The 22,497-nt window shown below is 34.9% G+C and overlaps 1 protein-coding gene across 2 annotated transcripts; it reads left to right on the forward strand.

Moving 5' to 3' along the window:
- The first annotated feature begins 730 nt into the window (after positions 1-730).
- On the forward strand, positions 731-21,849 carry CDC37L1 (cell division cycle 37 like 1, HSP90 cochaperone). 2 transcript variants are annotated; one of them, XM_069576507.1, is made up of 7 exons: positions 731-1,235; positions 4,967-5,248; positions 8,242-8,335; positions 10,937-11,052; positions 11,406-11,528; positions 15,159-15,323; positions 18,804-21,849. In XM_069576507.1, exons 1-7 carry the CDS (start codon positions 1,104-1,106, stop codon positions 18,903-18,905), a joined length of 1,014 nt encoding a protein of 337 aa, XP_069432608.1. In that variant the 5' UTR covers positions 731-1,103; the 3' UTR covers positions 18,906-21,849. The 2 variants fall into 2 exon arrangements, with proteins under 2 accessions (XP_069432608.1, XP_069432609.1); XM_069576508.1 differs by having other exon boundaries at positions 20,664-21,849.
- The last annotated feature ends 648 nt before the right edge of the window (positions 21,850-22,497 follow it).

The following is a 22,497-nucleotide window of genomic DNA, read 5'->3' on the forward strand; positions in this document are numbered from 1 at the left end:
CACTGATTACTGGTACAAAAATAATTGTTGGATAGTTTCCCGGTAATTAAGCTGCCAAATCAAAGCATTTAAACCTCTGATACTGTCAAATTACCCCTCAGAAAGGTTACACATGTGATATTCTAAACAGCGTTTCCTCACATCTTGTCTACATCCGGTGTTAACAAACTTCAAAAGATTGAAAACATGGCGTCTGGTTATTTTTATTTGGTTCTTTCATTATTTGGGGGGGTCTCTAATTATTATTAAGTAGGACAACAATGCCTGATTGTTAAACCTGCAAAAGTTTTTCAAGTCATATTTCCTGAGATGACCCCACCTCTTCCCCTTAAAATTTGTGACCTTCGGCATGCAGGGCCTAAGGAGACCCATGCCTCAAAAAAGGGGATAAAGCTTAACGATTAAAGGGCATGTCTAGAAATAAAAGGAATCCCTCCCTATACATTCGTCATTAGTGGTACTCATCATTAGGGGTATTTTTTAAGCCCCTCAGTACTTTATCTTTGGCATACTCCTCCTCCCTGTCAAGCTTCGCAGAATCCTCGTTGCTTGTAACTCGAAATGAGAGGAAAATCGGCTGTTTTTCAATTCTCTTCCCTCCAACCGCCCCTTACTTCAACCCCCGCCTCAGACACTAGTTTACATATCCTTAATGAGTACGGGAATGAGTTGCAGGTTTTAAACAATACTTTCTCTGGACCTTCTAGGACCTTACTGCGTAAGAAACTCCAGATAACCAGTATTTAATACGACACGACCCTCAGAGCCAGGGAGAGTAAATCAGCACCGCTGAAAGGATTCATAAAAAGAAGTTCTAAACAACAGAGCAGTCCAAACCCAACCCCTACTTCTAAGCCCCGGGACCCCACCTCTCACGGCCCCGCCTTCCAACCCGGAAGTGATGCACAAAGTGGAGTCCGTCTTTTTCCGCCGTCCGCCAGCTGAGCGGCCGGGACTAACGCTCTGCGTACGTCGGCGTCGGGGCTAGCAGAGGGATTCTGGGTAACGGCCCCAGCCGGCTGGGGCGGCTGGCTCCCCGCAGCGGGTTCTACTCGCGCCAAGTCCGTTGGCTGTGGGGGTTATAGAGCCGCGGGCAGCCGGACATGGAGCAGCCGTGGCCGCCGCCAGGACCTTGGAGCCTCCCTCGGGCAGAGGGTGAGGCTGAGGAAGAGAGTGACTTGGACTTGTCCCCCGGTTCTCCCCGCTGCCCGCAGCTGCCGGGAGGCGGCACCCAGGTGAGAAGGGAGCCCGTGTTCTGCGGGGTGGGGGTGGGGGGGGATGGGGAGGTGTCGTCACCAGGCCCCCAGAGGTCTCCTGTCTCTGCGACCCTGTTCTGAGCCCCCACCTCCCCCTTTTACCCACCCCGACACCGGGCGTCGGGGGCCTGATGTCATCCCATCGCTTTGTAACATCTACTGAGTTCTTCGAAGAGGGGCTGGCCATATATTCCCAACCTCCACCTCCACACACACCTTTTTCACCTTGGCTAATTTCTCACCCTTGAAATTCCTCTCCCCCACCCCTCTTCTGATGGCACCCAGATTTAGGACAGCTCAGTCTATAATGTTGACCCTTTGTCCTCTTGTGCCTGCTCTTATCCGAGCACTTTATTCTCTTGAAGGTTCTAATATTTGTGCACAGTTGATGGGAACAGTGAATGGTTGTATTTCAATAATTCTCTGAGCCCCTGACTAAAGACTTTAGGTCCAATTTACTTTACTGACTTGACATCTGAGCAAATTCTGTAAACCTTGCTTTTGATGCTGGCGTAAATCTCGGCCATTCGCGTGACCATTTCCCCCTTAAGTTTATGATTTTAGTTTTGCTTCGTACCATTCTTCAGTTAAAAACATATAGGCAAGCCTTTGCCTTTTCCTTCAGACTTTTCCCTCAGATTCCTGCCGCTTCCTGCGGTTTTCAGCCAAGCCTTTTTTCCTCTGAAACTTATCCAGATGTGATATACTACCACTTAGGATTTTCTAGGTCCTACCTTTGGGAGTGTTTATATAGTGCTCATATCACTTAGTCCTGGTTTTTCTCGTAACCTGTGTTCAGAATATATTTCAGGATCACTGACTAAACACTAATAAGTAAAATAAAATGGAGTTTAGGTATCTGCCTTCTAGCCTTCTTACAAAATGGGATCCCTGAAGGCTTAACTGAGTTAATAGTTTTTCTCTAGACTTATCTTGCTGTTAATGAGAATGAGTGATTTAAATTGTTTTCCAGTAAGTGTAGGGTCGTTGATCTTAAGCCCAGCTCACAGGGTTGGTTGGCTGCAAAGAGAAAAATGCTGTTTCATAACCACAGACTGTTCTCCATCCAGCCAGTCACAGGGAAAGTACAAGACATTTTTTAGGAGGACAGAGTGATAGTTGATAAGTCGATAGTCACTCACTAATTATGGATCGCTGTTGTCATCTTTATATACAAAATATGTTATATAAGCATGTAATGAATGTGGTACAGAGCTAGAGACAAAGAATGAACAGCAGCTGCCATTGTCAATTTTGAAGGCTTATAGAGAGAATAGAAAGGTCTCAAGAATTTCACTGCATAGTGATTGAATCTAAAGAGTAACCTAAAAGAAACCGAATTCTAAAAATAACTGTGTATTAATTTATAACCTTATTTAGCTGACAGGAATTTTAGGAATGGTTAGGCTTATCTCCTTCATTAAAAGTGATTTCCTTGAGACCATGTAGCTAGTCAGTGGCAGAATTAGATCCTGCCACATTCTGGTTTAGAACCCACTTCTGGAACCTGGTACAGTGTTTTTTCCCACCTACTGCACTGCCCATCCTGTGATGTAAAACTTTATTTGGCTGAAACTAACTTTGGTGCTAAAATTTACAGAATGATTTCTAATCCTAAATTAGTTCATGTATTTACAACAAACCTACTTATTTGTCTTGCTGGCTTTAAGTTTTATGACTTAAATTTTTCTTTTTGGAATATTTAGAATAAAATGTTTAATTTCATTTATAAACATTTTATAATCTCTATAAAAACAGCCTTAGTGTAATTTTACTAATACAGGGAACCTAGACATCTTTATGTTGTGTATAGTTCTGAGATCTAATTAAATGCAATTTGGAACTTAGAGATCCTGTTTGGATTTTTTTTTATGTCAAGTTATATTAGTAGACCTTAATGCTAACAGTTCCTTTTTCAAATCTGTGTTTATTAAATATAATCAATCATCTCAATACATGTGGGATAGTTAACTCAAATGCCCAAACATAGTCTTTAGAAAAGAATTTAAACATTAATCAGTTTTAGAATTTGGAAATAAGATTTCTATGTTTGACTTGAGAAATGATTTGAGAATTTGGTCCTGCATAATTTGACCATGCAAGATATTTCTGTTTGTCCTCATCTTTGTTAGTATTTGTCTTTTCTTACAAAATAAATTTGACAAGTTCATTTGTCTCCTCTTCCTAGTTCCTTCTTAAGCATAGCTAATCTACAATTATTCTTAATCCTATTTTAGAATAACAAAAAGTAAAAATAAATACTTGGTTGACTAGGACTATGTGGTAAATGAGTAACTAAAACATTTGAATACCAAGTGTCCACATTTGCCCAATAAGTCTTAAGTTTGCCTGAAGACTCAGCCAGAAAGGAGGAACCTTGCATGCTACTTGCCTTAGAATTCCTTACCACCACTAGTCTGTTCCAAGAAGTCAGGAGTCATTTATTCACCGAAGATTTATTGAATTCTAACCCCTCAAGAAGCTTACAGTTGAGTAAATAAGCACAATATTGCGTGAAAGCACTCAAATGCATAAAGAAGTATGCATAACTTTGGTGGAGAGGGACAGGATAAGAGGGAAGGGAAGTGATGCTAGAATCTAGGATAGAGATGGGAGTTTAGGGATGGGGGATAGCCACATTGAAGTGGTGGGGGTGAGAAGGAAAGAATAAGCAAAGGAGTAGAAGAGTGAGTACAGCTGAATCAAGAGAGATAATAGGAAGTGAGATCATGAGGCACCATGCCATGCTACGAAGTTTGCACTTTAAAAGTTCTCAAGACTGTGAATATGTAAAATTATCATTGTTGTTAGATCACGCCAAGTCTAGTAGAGGGTGGCTTGAGATTAGAAAGGCTATACTTATATAATTAAAGTGAGAAATTAAAAGGGCTTGAATAGTGATGTAGGTAAGGGAATAGATTGGAGTATTATTCTGAATACCTACCTTGAAATTGGTCTTCATTTTGGCTAAGAAATCATGAAGAATGTGCTTTTAGCTTTTGTTCTATGGAGCCGAGGATTAGAAGGAATTAAATATTGGCGCTTTACATGTGGATGTTGAATAATTGTTGAAACTAAGTACTTTTGCATCTTAGCAGAACAGAATCACCAGGGTGGACCTAGTGACATTTTTTAATTTAAAAAATAGCCTATTTTTATTAGGATTAAGTTAAAAATTATGTATCTGATATAATCAGTTATAAATAGAAATTTCCAGTAAGAACTTCTCAGATTACCAAGGAGTGGGGTAATACAGAAGGAAAATAAAAACCAAGAAGTGATTACTTCTAAATAAGCAGTTCTTTGCAGTGAAGAACTTGCAGAGCAAAACTCTAAAGGTCTGGTTTTCAGTGTGTTGACTGATAAGATGATGAACTATATTTAAGCTTTTGTTTTCATTATTTTGTTCCAGGATTATAAAGGCTATAAATCAAATGTTTGTTGAGGCCCTGCTGTATGCAGGACACTGCTAGTTGCCAGGCTTTTTGTTGCTGTTAGTTGTCCAGGGAGAGACACAACGAAGCTTAGCGTCTAGGTGATGAAACAAGACCTGTAATATAAAATTGTAACTGCAGACACAGAAGTCTGGATACCTATATGCCAAAAACATCGTACAGAAATCCTTGACTGATAGAAAATTGAATTGATCTACATAAGCGTACCTGTTCTATTGCCTTCTTCATTTCTTAAAAATACTGTTTTTTATCCAGATGTATAGCCATGGAATTGAAATGGCTTGCCAGAAGCAGAAAGAGTTTGTGAAGAGCTCTGTGGCGTGTAAATGGAATCTCGCTGAAGCTCAGCAGAAACTTGGTAGCTTAGCACTGCATAACTCTGAGTCCTTGGATCAGGAACATGCCAAAGCACAAACAGCAATATCAGAACTGAGGCAACGGGAAGAAGAATGGCGGCAGAAAGAAGAGGCTCTAGTACAAAGAGAGAGAATGTGTCTGTGGAACATGGATGCCATTAGCAAGGATGTTTTTAATAAGGTATTATCTTTTATTGGGCCTACTGAAATAAGGAAAGACTGAAATGTTTGTGCAAACCAGTTGTGCATATCTGATAACAAAACAGAATCCTGTAAACAGTATTCAATTTTGACAGTTTAGGAAAAGTGATTGTTATAGAAACATGTATCCCAAGTAGTGTCTAATGTTGGTAGTCCTTAATCCAATTATATGGCTGCAGCATAGCACACTGAATATAAATGTGGGTTCTAGAGTCAGACTGCCTCAAATGTCAACTTTGTCACAGCCTGGCTTTGTAACCTTGGGCAGATCACTTCCCTAAGCCTCAGTTTCCTCAGATATAAAGAGCAGGTATAAAGATTAAGCAAGGTAACATCATAGAAGCAGGTAGCATGGGGCCTGGTATGTGGTAAAGCTCAGATGTTACCAGAAATTTCTGGTGTTGCTGTGCTTATCAGCTTGCTTTCAATTTTTTTGTTGTTTAGTCGCTAAGTTGTGTCCAGCTCTTTTGCAGTCCCATAGGCTGTAACTCGCCAGGCTCCTCTGTCTGTGGGTTTTTCCAGGCAAGAATACTGGAGTGTGTTACCATTTCCTTTTCCAGGGGTTCTTCCTGACTGAAGGATAAAACCCATGTCTCCTGCTTGGCAGGCAGATTCTTTACCACTGAGCCACCTGGGAAACCCAGCTCTAATGTAGTTACTGGTTTTATCAAGTAAAACAAAGTTTCTCACTGTTATTTACCAGTATGTATTTAGTAACCCTCAAATAGTAATCTGGACTTAATGTTACAGGTATTACTGCTGAAAGGAGTAGTAAAATATTTATGCCAAGTTAGTAATTTATTAAGAGCAGTCTTCTGTTTCTCACTGGATTACATAGACCTTATTCTTTGACTTTTGTATCTGAAAAAGGAGTGGGCAGTGAAATAAAGTCATTTTCATCTACATGTGTAAAGTAGTACTTCTTTCTATTTGTACTAAACTCTCAAGCCTCAGGTGTAGACTGCTCATTCTTGTCCAAGTCCACACTCATTTTATCTTTAGTAGGTAGTAATGTCGCTCAGTTGTATCTGACTCTTTGCGGGTCCCATGGACTGTAGCCTATCAGGCTCCTCCATCCATGGGATTTTCCAGGCAAGAGTGCTGGAGTGGATTGCCATTTCCTTCTCCAGGGCCTTCAGGGGATCTTCCTGACCCAGGAATCGAACCTGGGTCTCCCGCATTGCAGGCAGACACTTTACCGTCTGAGCCACCAGGGAAGTCCATTTTATCTTTAACCTTCATTATTCTCTAGATGTAGTGTGTAACACTACTTGTTTCTGCTCTGGCATCCACTCTAAAAGCCTCTTCTTCCCCAGGCATCTTTAATTTCTTTCCTCTGAACTAGCGCTAGTCCTGCTGCAGCAGTAAGTAATACACATAGGTAAATGCCCTGTCCTACTAGGCTTATCAGTGCTTTACTCTGTAATGAAGGTAAATTATAAGAGTATATCATGCTTCTTGTAAAAAACAAAACATAGGCCTGTAAAATAGAGTTGAAAGGCTTCCTTCATTTCCCATTTTCTAGAGATAACCTCTGTTAACAATGAGTCATATCTCTCTAGACTTTCTGTGCTTGTACCAAATTATATATTTTTCTTTCCCCTCAATAGAATCATTATTTAACAGAATGATTCACTGTCTCTGTGTATATTGTTCTAAGGGATGTGCCTTAAGTGTTACTTTATTTATGTTTTGCAGTTATACCCCAAAACTATTTAAAATGATCTTTTTATAATGAAATGGTCAAAACAGTGTTCTTTTGTTTATACAGTTATTGTCTCTTAACACAAAGAAAATATTTTTGTCTCTGCTTTTAAGTTTTTTTTTTTCTTGTTAGATTCTAATGTAGCCCACATTTGTACCAGAATTAATTAGGACTATCTTTATGTTCCAGTCATTTGCTGAAATTCATGCATTCATTTTGTTGGGGAGCTTGAGATTTGAGAGGACAGGTCTAGATCTGCGCTGTCTGACAGCTTGATAGCTGCTATCCATATGTGCTGTTGAACGCTTGAAATGTAGCTAGTCCAAACTGAGATGTGCTGTAAGTGTAAAATACACACCAGATTCCGATGGCTTAGTACCAAAAAAGTAAAATATTTCATTAATAATTTTTATATTGCTTACATGTTGAAATAATAATATGTTGGATATGTTGGGTTAAATAGATACATTATTTCATCTGTTTCTTTTTTTAATGTGGCTGATAGAAAACTTTACAGTTGTGACTTGGATTGTATTTCTGTTGGACAGTGCTGGTCTAGATGGCAGGATATACAAAGAGAAAAAAAATGCTTTTATTTTGAAATATATAAACTTGTGTGTTTCCTGACTATAAACTGGCAGAGAGCTAGTTTTAGATTTCCATTTTTGGCAGTGATGATCTCAGGTTTTAAATGTGATCACATGATGTTCTGAGAAACTTTTTGCCAGTTTTTGTGGCCAAGTAAAAACTTCATCTTGGTCTGTTTTATGACTTTAACTGAAAATAAGCACTTCCTTAATAGAAATTTATACGTGATTTCAGAATCAAACTATTTACCTCTCCTAAGAAAAGTTTATAACATTGTAGTTTTATGTCTTATCAAAAATTTTGTAGTGAATATACTCTATAATCTTTGAATTTCTGAGTTTGTTTCCAGCAAGAACTCCAAAGATTAGACTAGAGTTGCAAATATTTAATGGAAATGAATAATGCAAAAATGAATTATGCATGTAAAGGATCTTTCTATACCTGCCTTTGATAGGCATATTTGGTTTTACAAAAAAGTTAATTCATTTGTTTTTCTCTGTGATTTCTAAAATAGAGTTTTACAGATGAATTTAATGATACGGTATCATTTTACTGTATTACCTTTTTATAATGTCTATAAGGAGGATTGCTGGGCATTCAATATCTGAGAAAGAAGATCCAATTAGAATATATCAGATTTTAAAATATATTCAATTTTAACTTCAAAACTTTTTTCTTAGAGTTTTATTAATCAAGATAAAAGAAAAGAAACAGAAGATGAAGATAAATCAAAATCATTTATGCAGAAACATGAGCAGAAAATTAGACATTTTGGTAAGTCTACTACTTGAGTTTCCTTCTTTTGTAGTGTTTGGTATCATAAATATATGTACAGAAAGTGAATTTATAAAATAAAGACAAACTCCAGTTGTATAGCTACTTCTGGCACAGTTCTATGGCTTGTTTTAGAGCTACACATAAAAAAATAGAGTGACAGAGTAAACTGAATTGTGAAAAAAGGCAAAAAATTCAACCTGTTTATATAATGCTGCCCTCTAAGACCTGGTTGTCGTTTTTGTTTTTACTACCTAGACTCTTTGCATGTCCCAACTAGTCCCTGCTTTTGTCTTTTTTCATCTTTGCTTTCTTGGTATCTTATTATCTTACTGTTGCAAGATTAGCATTTTTCAGATTTTGGACATGATGCTGTACAATTCATGCAGATCCTTCAACTGTTATTCAGATAAATAACAAGTAGTAGAATACAGTCTATAATAAGTAAGAGAAATACATATACAAAGAACTGAAAAATAGTTTTCTCTGTTGGAGAAAAATGATAGGATGGGGATTGATTTAAGTGAAGGCTTCCCAGAGGAGGGAACATCTGAGTTAGATATTGAGGACCATATAGGCGCTTTTCCTTTAGATAAAGGGAGGCAAGGCAGCAGCCACAGCATGTACGAAGCCAGAGTCGGGAAGTAGTATGATATGTCCTAAGAATTATAAGCAGTGACAATACTGCTGGAGTGAAAATGCTACTGGGGAGTATAATGTGTCAATTTAGTAAATATATGTTAATAAGCTTTTTAAGTGATATTTTGAGACTTTTTTCTATTGGTGTTTTTCTCCCAAAGTATTTAGAATATCGTTCATCCTTATGTCAGTATAATGGATACCACTTTAGTTTTTGTTTTTCTTTTTCGTAGTTTATTCATATATTAATTTTTCTCATACTTTTTATTTTTAAAAATGAAATAAGCTTGTATTCTGTTTAATTCAAGAATAGTTTCTGAAGAAGTAAGTAAAGTTTATTTTTGCACATATTATCATTCCAGCATTATTTATTAGAGAAACAAATAGAAAAACTATGATCATCTTCAAGAGTTGATTTTGTCTCCATTATTAAATAGGTAGTTTAAAACCTTTAACATTTAATGACACCCTTTTTCATGGCCCTTGCAAGTGTCACTAACCCTTTCATATATTCTCTTTCCTTCGAAAGAGACCAAAATGGATAGGAATTTTGTGCCTGAGTAAGTTACAGTGCTGCCATGGAGAAGTAAACAGGAGAAGCAGTGGTCTCTGAATAGTTGATGGAGTTGAAAATATTCCCTCTTCAGGAGTGTAACAAAGCTAAGGCAAAATTGCTGTATAGGATTTATTTTATGGCATCAGGTATAAGAAATAAGGATTATACGTTCTTTAGATCTGACCCCTAGAAGTTATTACTTAAATTCTTTAACTGTAGTTTGAGAAGAAGTTTAAAGTCACTTAAATAATCATTATGTTTCTCAGAATTTAAAATGACCTAGTCACTGTACCCAAAGTGTTGGGGAAATAACTAAGCTTGTAAAACTCTTTATGAGAAAATGCTAAAATGCCATTTTCCAATTTTTTTAATGAGGAAAAAATCATTTATTTTTAATTGATTTCCTTGTGTTACTGTGTATTTCTCAGTAAGACATTTGTCCTCAGTTTTGTTTTTACTCATGTTCTGATGTGGAACTTTAACATACAGAAGTTCATTTTGTGTCTAGAGAAAGGATTTATTGCTGAACTATTGAGGTAGCCTTGTAGAATTTCCACGATGATTCTCGGATAACTTTCTTGGTTGGATGAGTCTAAATAAAGCTCAGCACTTTGCTGATTCTGTGATTACTTGGGTGGTGTCAACTTTTTGACCAAATTTCTTACTAATTTGGGTAAAGATGACAGTACACCTTTAGTAGCATTTGGATTAGTTTGGTATTTTGAAGCAAAATGGCAGCATTTCCAAATACACTTAACCAACTTTACAAAGAGTTTATTTTCTGTGCCTAAACAGTGATCATAATTAAATGGTTAACATGACTAAAATGGTTAAACTATATTTACTATTATAGCACTGACTGGATTGGTTTCCCATGCAGTATTTTACTATATCAGACATATTTTAGTAAATAAGAGGAAATGTAATTTTTCTGAATCTTATATTAAGTCTTCGTTGGGTCAGTGTAGTTTACTTTTGAAAAGTAAAGGTTTGAAAAGAAAGGTTTTGCTTTCTTTTCCATCTTTCCAATAGAAAAATTTGTATTCTATGAATAAATAATACTGAATCTCCTGAAGTGACCTGTACTTAGCTTTAGCCTAGAATGACTGACCAGCCATGTCTATTTGCCTGGGACTTTGGGCTTTCCCTAGATACAGGGCTTTTATAGCTTTAAACCAGTCACTGTACTTTATCCTGACAAATTATTTGAAATAAAATTTGCTGTGAATTTTAAAAGCTATTTCCAATATGCTGGTATTGCCTTATTACCTATCTTCATTTGCTCTTTTACCATAACATTTCTATGGTAATACAAGCTGTCTTTAAAGAGAATCATTTTAAAATGCCATTTCTTTGCTTATAGGAGGAAAGTATTTGACATTCATGGCCTAATTCTTGTTTTACAGGTATGTTAAGTCGATGGGATGATAGTCAGAGATTTTTGTCTGACCATCCATACCTTGTATGTGAAGAAACTGCTAAATATCTTATTTTATGGTGTTTTCATCTAGAAGCTGAACAGGTATCATGTGAAACTTGAATTTCTGAGAACCTTAGTGGAATGCTGATTTGCTTTTTGTTTTTCCCATTACTTTAAATGTAAGCAGGAAGGTCATTAAATGGAATTCCAATTTTGTTTTGTTTTCAAGATCTGCTTGAGCTTACTGTTGGCATCTTTCTTCAGTTATTTCAGTTAGCATAGGGAAACGTTTTTCCAATGTGCTTTCCCTGCCTTCCTGTCCCCTCATCTCTCTTGTTCCCATATACTATAAACCTTTTTCTTTTTAAACCTATTAAAAACTCATGTTTTAAAAATCCAAACAGTAATCACAACATTAAGTATATTTCTTGTAATTTTAATCTGTTTATTTTCAGAAAGGGGCTCTGATGGAACAAATAGCACATCAAGCAGTTGTAATGCAGTTTATTATGGAAATGGCCAAAAACTGTAATGTGGATCCAAGAGGATGTTTTCGCTTATTTTTCCAGAAAGCCAAAGTAAGTAGCTATTTGGTATTATTATTTTCTTTTTTATTGAAGGATAATTGCTGTTTGATATTATTAAATGGGAAAGTTAGGTTTAGCTGAAACCTCTTTTTGTCCATACACATCAAAGGAGGCCATCCAACTAGGATGCCACAGGCTAGATTCTGTAGATTTTATAATGAAAAGAAAAATTATATTGCTGTTTCTATGCTAATTTAGATTTTAAGAGGCTGTACTGTATAGCATTATGTGAACTTGAGACCCATTTACATGAATGTATATATTCAGGAAAATTAGAGGAATGGTTTGAGAAAATAAAAAACCTGTAGTTCATAGAATATTATCCAGCTTTCAAGATTATATGAAAATTATATGAAGTATTTTTAATCTAAGAAAATGCTTTGCTATAAAGTGAAAAGACACAACACACACATATATATCTAGGATGATGTCAGCTATATTAAAGAAAAATAAATATGTTTAGAAAGATCGACATTTCACACTGACTAAATTAGTAATGATTTAAAAGTTGTACAAGAAGTAGAGCAATAGTAATTCATATTAACTGCCTGCTGCTGCTGCTAAGTCGCCTCAGTCATGTCCGACTTTGTGCGACCCCATAGACGGCAGCCCACCAGGCTCCCCAGTCCCTGGGATTCTCCAGGCAAGAACACTGGAGTGGGTTGCCATTTCTTTCTCCAATGCATGAAAGTGAAAAGTGAAAGTGAAGTCACTCAGTTGTGCCCGACTCTTAGTGACCCCATGGACTGCAGCCTACCAGGCTCCTCCATCCACAGGATTTTCCAGGCAAGAGTACTGGAGTGGGGTGCTATTGCCTTCTCCACTATAGGAGTATAAATTGGTGTAACCACTTTGGAAGATTTTGTTGTAAAATTGAACAAGGCAAGTGCCAACAGCCAGAAATTGTCCTAGATACATACCCTCGAAAAAAATTTCTCAACATGTGGTCCAAGGATACTCAAGGGTCTTCAAGACCCTTTCTAGAGGCCCTGAGTCAAAATTATAATAATACTAAGATGTTATTTGTAATTTTCACTCTCCTTCTTGTGTGAGTGTGCAGCTTGGATTGATACAGAAGCAGATGTATGAGTACAGCTATCTTCTTTTAAGCCCAGACTTCTCACTAAATTGTTTTGGAAATATGGTTTAAAGATAGATATATATATATGTTATATGTTTAAAATGTTAACATGTAATGAGTTTGTTATTATATTTCAGTTAATATTTAATTCCTAAGTTTAATTTCTAACATGTAATTATTGATAGATACAGCCCACATAAATAGGAGCGCTTTAGGTTCCTCAACAATATTCAGGAGCATGAAGCAGTCCTGAGACCATAAAGTTTGAGAATTGATGGCCTGGAAAAACTCCTGTGTATGTGCTTCATAGAATTGTTCATAGTAGCAAGAAGTCTGGGAACAGCCCGAGTATCTGTTAACAGTAGAATGAATAAATTGTGGTATATTCATTTAGTAACATACTAATCAGCATTGGCATGGATAAAAAAAGAAACTGAAAAAAACAAGTCTCAATGAAATATCTGCTATTATTTTTAAAGTATTTTATATTTTAACAAGCAGAACTAAGTAAATATATTGTAGAGGGGTACATAAATAAGCAGTAAAACTGAAGAGACAAAGGAGTGATTGACAAGTCACAGTTGTGACCTCAGAGAGAGAGGAAATGTTCATTATTGAAACTGATCTCTAAAATACTAGTATTGATCTGTTTCCTAATTTTTGTGGGTACATAGTAGAATTTTTGCCCTCTAAGTTGTACATATATATTTTATGTGATTTTTTGCATATTTGATACATTTGAGCATACACAATTAGAAGTTAGAAGAAAATGTACCAGAAGTTTAATTTCGATTAGACTTGAGTGGTAGAATTACAAATGGTTTCCATTTTCTTTATCACATATTACAATGAACATATTTCTTTTTATAAATAGAGAAAAACATTGTATTTTTAAATAATAAAAATGTTTTAGTGTGGCAGAAGTTGTACCTTCCACTCCTACTGTTAAAATAGGAAAATTTCCCCAAACAGTAGTTTTAATGAGTAAATGATTGAGTTGGTATTTTAGGCTTCTGATGACTGTTTTAAATTTTGACACACAGGCAATAAAAAAAAGTTTCTTCTTCATCTTACATTAAAGGATATGTATGGGAACTAGTGTTTAATAGCATGATGGAACATAGTCATATAATATGTAATTTTTGACATTTATAATACTTTGACAAAATAGAACTGAACAACTCTGAAGCCATAGATGTTAACATTTTGTTCTTAGTGTTTTTTTAATTAAGGAATAACTTTCATGAACTATTTGCTTTGGGAAAGGTATTCTAAGCACTTCACATGGATTAACTCATTAAACATTCAGAACATTTTATAAGGATAATTACTTTTTTTTTTTTACAAATGAAGTTAGCATAGAGAAATTGAGCAAGTGACCCATAGGTTGCTTAATAAAACAAAAATCAATGAAGTCTCTCTAGATCTAAATACCTAGGGTTTAGGCATGCAGTAAGGTCAGCAGTTGTGTCACTTGATTCCTTTAATGGTTTGTTACATAACCATTTCAGAAGGATTACTTTTGGATATGAAGGCTAACATTGCACGTGTCTCCCTAAGTACCATTTATTGACTATAAAGTGAAGTGTTATAAAGAAATGACTCCTAAATTCATTAAAAAAAAATAGAGAATAGCAGCACAGAACATTGTTTGTATTATTTATATAGATATTGATGCTAATAACTAATCCATAGGTTTTAATGCAGTTACACAACCTAAACTACATTAAAGAGAAAAATCACACTGCAGACAAATTTTGACAAAATCTTTTCCACCACTTGAATTTAAAACCTATGTTCTATTGTGTAGGATGTGCTCTGTGTCATTTTTTTATCTGCAAAAGAAATATTTATAAATGGAGGCTACTGCCAAAAGGATATTTTGCATTAAGAATTTTCTTTATATTATATACATTATGGAGAGAATTCCCCTCCCTCAGCATAACTCACTGTACTTTTTTTTCCCATAATCTTAAAAGAAGGTACCTGCGTAACTAAAACAGTAAGGTATTTTCATACCAAAGTTAAATGTTGACTTTAATTGGTTTTTAGCTTTTAACAAATAGGGATTTTAGGGTCAAAGACTTACTAACAACAGTAGTAAGTGTTTCTGTATTAACTGACAGAGAATTAGAAGGTTTAAAGAATATCCCTTGGCTGTTGCTTGGCAGTGGGACGAGGAGAGAAGAATGTGAGCGATTAAATGAGGACTGTTTTGGATCCTATCAGGAATACAGATAAATTAAGAGAAATACAGAGGAAGCCTACTTTATTTCATTACATTTTTGTGTATGTCTAAAGAAGGGTTCTTATTAGTTTGTTTTATTTTGCTGAAGCAGAGGGAAATGAAACAAACCAATCTATAATATTCATATAAAACAGGCAGTTTTCAGAAATCTGACAGAGATCTTGGTGGTTTCTACATTAAACTGTTCACCTCATCTTTACTTCTTCCACTTCAGGCCTGGTATATGCTTTGTTAGAGTTTACTGTGTGGTCTGGAAATCTTGAAAATAAGTCTTTTTGTTTGTTTTTTCAAGGCAGAAGAGGAAGGTTATTTTGAAGCATTCAAAAATGAACTTGAAGCTTTCAAGTCAAGAGTCAGACTTTATTCTCAATCACCAAATTTTCAGCCTATGACAGTTCAGAATCATGTTCCCCATTCTGGTGTTGGATCTATAGGTTTATTAGAGTCCTTACCACAGGTAAGTTGAAAAAGTAAATATTTTATAAATATATTCACATAATATTTGTTCTTTTGGACTTCTCTTTCTTCTTGTATGTGTGGTCATTTTAAATATTCTTGCCTCAAAAGATAACTCCGAGTTTCATCTCATGCCATGTTTTGGCATTAAGTTTTATCCATCTCTTAGGTATTTTAGAGAGACACCAAATTCTACTCCTTTAAATATAGAAGAGATGAGGACTATCTAAGCATTCTTAAGGGCACATGTGACCTATTGATCATCTAAGTCATAAACTTCTTAAGATGGCTCCAACATCCCATCCTGAGTAGAACTATACTGTTAAGAATTGAAGATGGATTAGCTCCGAGCATATACCCAAGTAGCAGCTGAGGTGATTTATTGCATGAGTTTATTAGTATTATCTTTTTAAATGTTGGTGTTGCCTACCAGATAAAACATTTTAGTACAAATTAATGTAACTTACACCGAACTGTTCTTTCTGGTAATATTGGTCAACTGTTTAAGCATCTTAGAAGTCTGTGATTAGATTAACATAAAATTATCTCATGAGCGTGAAAGAATTTATGTTAAAAAGAGGAAGTTGGACCACTGGGTCTGCCTGATTCTACTTAGAATTACAGTTTTAAGTTGTCACTAGGAAGCTGCTGCCCATTTTAGTTTTAGTAGCATTTAAATTGAACCAGTCATCTCTCATTTTCAGACCAGCTTTAGCATTTTAGCCTGTTGCCTACATAGTGAAAGAGAAGTCTAGACTTCACTCAGAAGACAGTATGAAGAGAGACCTGTATTTATTTCTAATTCTCAAAGAGTTGTAGGAATTGAGATTTTCATTGCCTTGACTTTATAGCTATAATTTCACTAGTCCAGTTACTTGTATGCCAAAGGGACAATTTAAGGAAAGTAATTGATCATATTTAACTCAGCCAAAAGAAAGAAAATCTGATTTTTAAATAATTAGTCATGTTACCCCTTAGACATGTAAGCAACATTCTCCCTCAGTTTGTCCCCAGATTACCTCTTAATGCTGTTTTAATAAAGTGATGATTATCTCTGCAGTTCTGTGAGAAGTAGCCCAACAGGAACTCGGTCTTTAAGAAATTTTAAGACTAAGTCACTGTCAAGTCCAACATATAAACCTCCTAAAACTAAGGTGTCACATAATGAATGCAGAGGAAAAAAAGAGACTTTTGAGGATGCTGCTGATTCTAAACATAAGAGGGGAAAGAGAAGATTTCAGCTAGAGCCATAGAAACACAGTCACCTGCTTGAGGGATGTATAAGATGGAAAACAACCCGAGGGATCAAGTTGTCAACTGAGAGGAGATTTGGAAGAAGAGCTTAAAATAACAACTTATTTTTATTATATATCAACTTATAGATTACAAAACACTTGTATGTGGTATCTTATTTAATCTTCCCAAAAAAACTCATTTTATGGATGAATAAAGTGAAGCTCCTGTAGGTTAAGTAGCTTGCTTGAAGTCAGTACAGTAAGTGATGGAGCTATTATTCTAATCCTGGATTTCTGTCCTACTCCACTGCTCATTCACCTACATCATAAACTGTTGTTGAATCATATACTAGAATTAGGACAACATGCTCAGTTGTGTGCTCTTGGGAAGAACTGGTCTCTGAGACAATAAATGTGTTGAGAATGTTACTGGATGAGAATATGGGGTAATCAGTGGGATTTAAGTGTACATTAGGTTAGGTATATTGAGTGCTTTTTGTTTTTTAAGTCTCTTCAGTTCTTAGGGCTTCACTAGTGGCTCAGCAGTAAAGAACCCACCTGGAATTCAGAAGAATCAAGTTCAATCCCTGGGTTGGGAAGATCCCCTGGAGAAGGGAATGACAACCCGCTCCAGTATTCTTGCCTAGGAAATCCCATGCACAGAGGAGCCTGGCAGGCTACTGTCCATGGGGTCACAAGAGTTGGACATGAAACCACCATTACTGCTACCTTCAGTTCTTTAGGAGTTGAGTAGACGAATTTTAAAGAATCTCTTCAGCTACTTCTTATAGTCAAAATTCTCTCATAAAAAACTGGAACCTAGTCTTAATAGAGAGTAACTAAGCTCTGTTGGACCTGGATGGTCAGAAAAGGTCTTAGCAGCCTGTCTCTTTGGAGAATGGGATAATATAACAATCTACTAATAATTTTTTATAAAACTTAAATTTGGATAATAGTTCAGCTTTTAATCTCTTTTTTAAATTGACAACAATCTTATGAGATAGACCAAATACCAGTATCCTTAGTTTTGAGAGAACTGAACCAAGGCCCCCTGAACAGAGATGTAAGTAAGAGTTACCTTAGGCTTATCCTACATACTAGCTTTTACTGTTACTAACTTTTGATGAATTATTTTCTCTGAGGATGGCATTATAATAAGTGGAAGAGTCAGGGTTAGAACTTAGGTCCAAGGTTACTTTAGTGTACCAGACTTCAGTCAGTTATTTGTGCCAATCCCTTCATAAAAAACCTTATTGACAATAATACAACTTCTTGTTCATTTTTTGACTTTTACAATAAAAGAATCAAAAAGTATTATACTTATTAAAAAGATTTTTGAGAACACTTCCTCCCTTTGGGATGGAGAGATCTGGTATCTATGCCCTGTATGGACTGTTTTCCTCATTGATGTATATTAAATAAACAGATGAAAGTAGGTGATTCATGATAAAACTAAATTGCTAGGTGATATTCAGAACAACTGAGTAGACAAATTGAATTATTGGAAAAATTTCCTTAAAGTCCTGGGTCTTAAGAGCTTATGTCTCTATTCATGGTGCTTTAGTAACAGTGGTTTTATTTTTGCATTTATTGAGTAAGGTTTTCTGTTCCTAGTTTAAGAAATGAACAAAATTAGAACATTTTTGAGTTCTTCTGTTTAAAAAAATAAAACCTAAATTACAGTGTTCTTTTGTTTTCAACTTTTTAAATACAAGTCTCTTTCAAAAGATTTCTCACTTGAGTTTAACTTTTGAGAAACCAAAATAGATTCTGAAGGTAGCTATAACTTTCACTTAGTAAATAGAGTTTTTTTTACCTTATTCTAGTGTTTTTGTAATTTTAATATTTACTATTATAATTAGATAGTAATCATCATAATACCTTGCTGGCTTAAAGCCATTTATCTTTTAAATTGTCAATAGCTGTATACATATAATCACATAGATATAGCCTTATATGATTAGTTAAAATTTTATAGTTTTCTTAAATGGAGGGAAGAGGTAGTGTCTATTACATTTCTTTTTTACATATATCATTCTGTCTTTGCCACATCTCTTTGGATTAAGTGGTAGTAATCTATTATTTTTTTCTTTATCGTCCTGGGTTTCAACCAAAGTCTGACTTCAGCGTTCATCTTTTTTTCTATTCTGCTATACTACAGAGAGAGAATATGAAACTGAATATGCAGTTGCATGTACTGACATATAACTGATGATCATCCATTCTTTCCTCTCTATACTTTTCAGAATCCAGATTATCTTCAGTATTCTATCAATACAGCTCTCTGCAGTTTAAACTCAGTGGTACATAAAGAAGATGATGAACCGAAAATGATGGACACTGTATAATTTGGTTAAGACTGCTGAAGCCAAGTACTATTTTGTTACAAGAAAGGAAGAACTTGGCTATTTTCTTGACACTTTTATGGGTGCTGCACTTTATTTTTGTTCGGTTTTTGATGGGAGGGAAAACAGAGTACTGAAACGTTTTGTAAAAATTTTTTTATGTGCTGCTAGTTTTTTTTTTTGTTTTATTTTTTCCTGAAGAGAGGAGTGGTACCATATGTTGCAAGAAGTCAAACTGGACTTTGTTTGGGTTTTTTGGCTACTAAATTTGCCTTTAATCTTACTGTTCTCAATTTTGGAATCAAAGTATGAAAATCTGCACAAATGCAATGTTTACAAGAACTGGTTGATTCTAGGAGGCATCTGCTACAGTCTTTTTATATGGATATGTACATGTCCTACTCTACAAAAATGATTAAAGATTAAAATGTATCCTATTGCTAATTTAGCTGTCAAATCTGGTGTTTGATCATATTAAAAGCAATAAATCAGTAGTTGATAATCTGCTTTACTAAATAAGCTGGGTAGTACAAATTAAAAGTCTTTCCCCTTAAAATAATATTACATTTGTTTCTTCAGCACCATCAGTTAAATCCTTAACTATAGTATCAATTTTATATGGATAGTAAATTAACCCCCAAGTATTCTCAGACATATTTCCCTTAGAAGTTGATTTTACCCTATTGACATTTTAGCATTAGGGTTATATAGTGATATAAAAAGTGATAAAGCTCATAACTTTTTTTTTTCTTAGTAAGATCCAACTTAAAGTTCACTCTTAATTTCTTGACATAGTCTGGGATCTCTCAGGGAGCGAGTTTTGAAAGAACTAAAGGCCTGTAAGAACAAATAGGAAAAATAATCTGATTTTTTAAGTTACAGTTATTGTTTTACTCAGATGTGGCCCAAAGACTTTTTTAAAAGGCAAGAGAAATCTTTTGACACGAACTACTTCCTTCTAAGAATTTGGTGATCCTTATTGGCAATGATGGCTTTACTACATTTGTCATTCCTCTCTTTAGCTCAGTTACCATAGAATGCTCCTGAGCTTTAATACTTACCTATAGAATTCACCTTAAATATGCCAGGATATTTGACAGTTCGTTTTACTAGGATTGAGATGACTTAATTATGCTATCCTTATTATTTGAGGATTAACCTGACTTACAGGAACATGAGCTTTAATTTGCATCAGATGTAGTCTTTGGTGGCTGAGTCCCGCTGGGACTAGTAGTAAACATGTAGAAGATGACAGATGGGATTTGGACTACATGTCTCAATTTGAGAAGCCACCCACATGGTGACCAGATCTGTGATGGTGGCTTCATGTGCACCTTGTTTTAAAGTAACTTGAGGTGGTAAGGCACTTAGTACTCATAGAAACAGATTGGAATTACTGAATCATACATATGTAACATCACAATCTTCCTGGTTTTCAGAATAAAACTTGTTTTTGTGCTTTTAATACATACTCTATAATAAAATGTTTGACTAATTTATGTGGTAGCATTCATCAGCCTATATATATATTTTTTTTAACCAGTGACCTAGTTATAAAAGTTTCTGCTGCTGCTTTTTTTTTCCCTATTTTGGAGCAAGCTCTTGTTTTTTCTGTCCTATCAAATGGAGAATGAATATAGGAATAAAATTCCCAGCTTCATAGAAAAGTAACTTGAGCCATTACTTTCTATTTCTCAACCTCACTTTTCCCCAAAATTTGCCTGTAAGCTCTAAATTGTTTTTAATTTCATTTTGCCTTAGGATAAAAACTGAAGATTGGAAGGAGAGAAATTACCAACCAACTGAGTACACTGTTCCTGGAGGATATTTTTGGTTTCTATTTTCTAAAATACGAATTATTTAAGAACTATTTAAAATTTGGTTATGTATATGCTTTTACTTAGGAAAGTGTTGTATGTTTTCAATGTGAAAATGATTGGATTTATTTTGGGAGCTACTGACTGACGCCATAATTTGCACCTAAAGACTATAACTTACAGTTTAGCAGTACTTTAGTACTCAGAACAATAAATTGACATCCTTTTTATTTTTCTTTATTTTACTAAGAACGAATTCCTATTAGGAGAAATGTTTTCTGTTTCTTAAATAATAAGGGTATACTAAGCAAAAGAATAATTTATTTTTCAGTTTGCACAGTTTTCTCCAAACAAATTATACAAACCATGGAAAATCTAAACAAATGAAGTATCTTTGATATCAGAGTGTCTATCAGAGATTCTTCATTTGATAAATTAATCTTCTAATGAAAGATATTTTTTAAATAGCTATCACTACATTCCTTGTTCAGTTTTATCAGTGGTGGTAGATATAACACTGATTTAAATCAAAGATTATTCTCTAGGAGAGAGAGATGAGTAATATTCTCATCCAGTTATACCATGGGTTCTTTCAAATTTTGCCTAGTGAGCTCACATTCTCCTGTAATTGCTCTCTAGGAAAATTGGGACTTCTGTCAGACTGGCATTCCTATTACCCTTTTAAAAGTAAACTAAAATGGTGCCCAAAAAACAAATACAGTTTAGTAGTGGCTTTACAAGATGAAAACATTGAATTTGAGTTTAGGCAAAGTGTTTCTGAAGTTAATCTTGGGATATTTTCAGAGAAAAATAAAAAGATGTCAGTTTACTGTTCTCAAAGTTGGTCATGTATTTCAGTTCTTAAACTGATACAGGACAGAAATGTACTTATCTCAATTGAGGGTCAGGCTTTTCATTTCAGTTTTGCTCCTATATCCTATGCATTTTAAAATTGCACATTCATTTCCCATCTGTAATGGACATGTATGTGCTATTTCACAGGTCTTCTGAGAAGCTGACTCATCTGATAAGTACTTGCTTGCTTACTATGTAAGCTGATGGTGGGGAGAGGTACAGTGATGAATAAAAGTTGATTATGAACTGCTTAACATCTAATGACAAAGTTGAAACCATTGTCATAAGCCTATTTTTTTTTTAATTCCCACATATTTGACTTATTTCTTTAAATGACATTTGTCATGCTGCTTACTCTTCAAACACTTTTATAGAGTCCTTTGGTAAAATATGACACATCACCAAACTGATTCACACTTCGGTGACATTATTCCACCATGCAATTTCACATGCATAACAATTTTAACTTTTTACTCAGTGCTAAATGTAGTTATTAGTGAGCTGAAGGGAAAAAAAAAAAAAAGCTATAGCTGGATGTGGATTCTACAAAGTATACTGGCTTTTACCAGAAGCTTTAAACACAGATTATTTTATGTTTAAAAATTTTAAACTATAACTTCTAAAATCAGAATCTTGAATTGCAAAGATAGGAAGGGTGTTTTTGCAGTTGACCGGTGTCTTTTTTTCTTTTGTCAATGAAAAGACAACATATAAACATGTTTTTAAATTTACTGCTGTTCAATATTATAGCAGTTTAATATAATGAGGTTTTTAATTACTATGATTTGTTAGATAAGTTTTGTCACAAACTATGAATGTTCAAAATATTTTGCTCAAATGCCACTGAAAATAGCTGGAGGGAAGTAGTTGTTGGGCAGGATTTAGAAATCTAAACTATTTCAATAAGAAATATAAATAGAAAA

This window comes from Ovis canadensis, chromosome 2 (assembly GCF_042477335.2).
Source record: "Ovis canadensis isolate MfBH-ARS-UI-01 breed Bighorn chromosome 2, ARS-UI_OviCan_v2, whole genome shotgun sequence".
In the NCBI taxonomy this organism is placed as follows: Eukaryota; Metazoa; Chordata; class Mammalia; order Artiodactyla; family Bovidae; genus Ovis; species Ovis canadensis.